Source organism: Fukomys damarensis, unplaced genomic scaffold (genome assembly GCF_012274545.1).
Source record: "Fukomys damarensis isolate Sample0158 unplaced genomic scaffold, DMR_v1.0_HiC HiC_scaffold_36, whole genome shotgun sequence".
Classification (NCBI taxonomy): domain Eukaryota; kingdom Metazoa; phylum Chordata; class Mammalia; order Rodentia; family Bathyergidae; genus Fukomys; species Fukomys damarensis.
Genome location: NW_022900948.1, coordinates 43806514 through 43809241, shown reverse-complemented (window position 1 = coordinate 43809241; position 2728 = coordinate 43806514). Strand labels below are relative to the sequence as shown.

General features: G+C 47.7%; 1 protein-coding gene across 8 annotated transcripts in view; it reads right to left on the bottom strand.

Moving 5' to 3' along the window:
* Sptan1 (spectrin alpha, non-erythrocytic 1) overlaps positions 1–2728 on the bottom strand; it is a 59050-nt gene that overhangs the window by 35836 nt on the left and 20486 nt on the right. For all 8 annotated transcript variants that reach the window (XM_033759038.1, XM_033759032.1, XM_033759033.1 and 5 more), the window contains exons 9-10: positions 1635–1770; positions 269–370 (exon numbers count right to left, since the gene is read on the bottom strand). In XM_033759038.1, the coding sequence (XP_033614929.1) occupies positions 269–370; positions 1635–1770 (238 nt within the window). The remainder of the gene's footprint in view (positions 1–268; positions 371–1634; positions 1771–2728) is intronic.

Here is a 2728-nt window from a genome sequence, read left to right as displayed (position 1 = left end):
TGTGTGTGTGTGTGTGTGTGTGTGTGTGTGTGTGTGTGTGTGTGTGTGTGTGTGTTTTTTTTACCGGGGATTGAACTCGAGCAGGCCACCGAACCGCTGAGCCAAATCCCCGGCCCCACATATATCCTATTCTTAAATCTCCAAAGGAAAACCTGCTCCCCTGCAGGCAGAATCCCAGGCTGCTTCTGGCAGGGGCTCCTAGAGGCTCCACCTATGCACCAAAGGATGCATACGAGCCTTCCGGGCCTGGCTCCCTCTGCCTCCCTACCTTCTCCCTGACTTCATCTGAGGCGTAGTGACCGGCGGCCAGCAGCGCCTGTCCAGACTCATCTGCGGACTTAAAGCTGTCTTCATGGGCATCGATTTCACCCTGCAGAGAGAAGGGGCACAAATTATTCCCAGCACCATGAAAAAGGAAAAGGAGTTGCTGAATTTCAAACCTCACCACAAGTGAGACTGGCACATCTGAAATGAGAGGTGAGTGGATGACTGCACCCTGAGTCCCAAAAACAGCCCGGGTCCTCAGACGTGAAAACCATTTATGGGCTGAGGTCCGGTGCACGGGCTTCGCAGGCCATCTCTGTCACTGGTCAGTTTCCTCCTGGCTGAGCCCTGCCCTCTCCCACTGGCCTGGCTATCAGCCTTGTGCTGAAAGATTTGTTGAGTATGACTGAAGAGCACCTGATAGGCTGAATTCCTCCTTCTGCTACCAAATCTTCAAAACAGAAGGTTTTTTAATTTTTTTTTTTTTTTTTTTGGTTAGGGGGATTAAATTCCAGTTGTTGCGCTTATGAGGCAGGCCCTGGCACACTGAGCTAAATCCCCAACTCAAAACAGAAGGGTTTTTTTTACCTTCCAGATTGATTTTGGAATCAGATTATCTCACTCCAAACACACACATAACTACTTTTGCAGGGTTTTAGACTTAAAATTGCCCTGAATGTCTACATCCTAGGGAAAATTTACAACTTTACATTAGGTAAATCAGTCTATTCCATTTCCCTTTAATGTCTTCCAACACAAATTTTCAGCTTTATACATGAAAAGCTCACCATGTAGTCCAGGCTGGCCTTGAACTCACAATCATCATAGCTCTTTTGGGTGTTTTGAGACAGGGCCTCAAAATGTAGTTGAGACTGACCTGGAACTCACTATGTAGCCTAGACTGGTCTCGAACTCACAGCGATCCTCCTGCCTCAACCTCCCAAGTGCTGGGATTACAGGCGTGCGCCACCACACCCGGCCATGCCCAGCTCTTGCACAACTTTTTAAAAAAAATTATTCCCAAGAGCTTTATATTCTATGCGATTAATTAGAAAACATCCTCTCTCTAAGAGTAAACCCTGTATTCAAGATCTTCTATAACTGATTTTCCATGAAACATACTTTAGGGAGATACTGTAATAAGAAATTCAAATTTATGAAAAGTTATGAAATTCAGTATTCAAATAGACATTTCTAAGAAAGGACAGGTAACACACTCTGGGCCCTTACGGGTCACGAGCAAACCTCCCCTAGGAGGAGGCAGAGCAGGTCTCCAGGGCGAAACCACTGGCCCAAGCAAGGGGCCCTGTGAACGGCAGACTTGCTCCTAGCCTCGGGGACAGGATGTATTGGGGGCCCCTGCAGGTTACCTTGTGCTCCTGGTGCCTATCCAGCAGGGCCTCAGCCCCAGCCACGTCACTGGCGAGCTCGTCTGCATTGATGAGAGCTTTCATCTCAGTGACCCAGCTGGTGAGGTCTCGGAAGTCAGCGAGGAAGCGCTGCAGCCTTGGGAAACAAAGCTGTCATTAGCTCTTCCTGGGCAGGGCGCAGGGTGAAGATGGCCTCCCCAACGCTCCGAAGTCTATGCTCTCAAAGGGAACAAATCATACACCATCTAATCCTAATGCTGGGAAAGAGAAACTTCTCCCAACCAAGACTGAAAGGAAAGCAAGAGAAGGCTGGAGTCAATCCTTTTTTGAACAGGTGATCGAACTCAGGACCTTGCACTTGCCAGGCTGAAGTCAATCCTTTAAAGTGTAGGCTCTGGCCATCACTACAATGCCCCAATCTTCTCCCACACACATATTTTATGTTTTGGGGGTTTTTTTGGTACCAGGGATCGAACTCGGGGTCCTTGTTCTTGCAAGGCAGGTGGCGGAACCACTGAGCTAAATCCCCAGCCCTGTTTTATGTGTTTTTTGTGATGGAGTCTGGCTGTTGCCCAGGCTGGTCACTGTTCCACATGTTAAACTACTTGCTGTTTCCAGGGTCAAACCCCAAACCAGTAAAAAGCGTTCTTTTCCTTCCTAATACTTGCTTTTTGTGTGGGGAAGGGGGAGTTGAGAGAGGGTTTTGCTATGTAGTCCAGGCTGGTCGTGAACTCACTATGTAGCCCAGGATGGCCTACAACTTGCAGTGATCCTCTTGCTTCAGCCTCCCAAGTGCTGGGATTATAGGCATCCTCCACCACACTTGGCAATTTACCCAATTTTAATAGGATATTTCACATGACTCTCAGGAAACATTTCCATTTTTTCGCCACTTTCAGTACTAGGGATTAAACCCAGGACCTTTGCACTGACCTGTGTCTCCAGCCCCTATTCCCCACTCCATCCCCCTTTTTTTTTAATTTTGAGGGGCCACGGATTTGGCTCAGTGGTTTCACCGCCTGCCTTGCAAGCACAAGGGCCTTTTGATCCCCAGTACCAAAAAAAAAAAAAAAAAAAAAAAAAAATTAAAACAG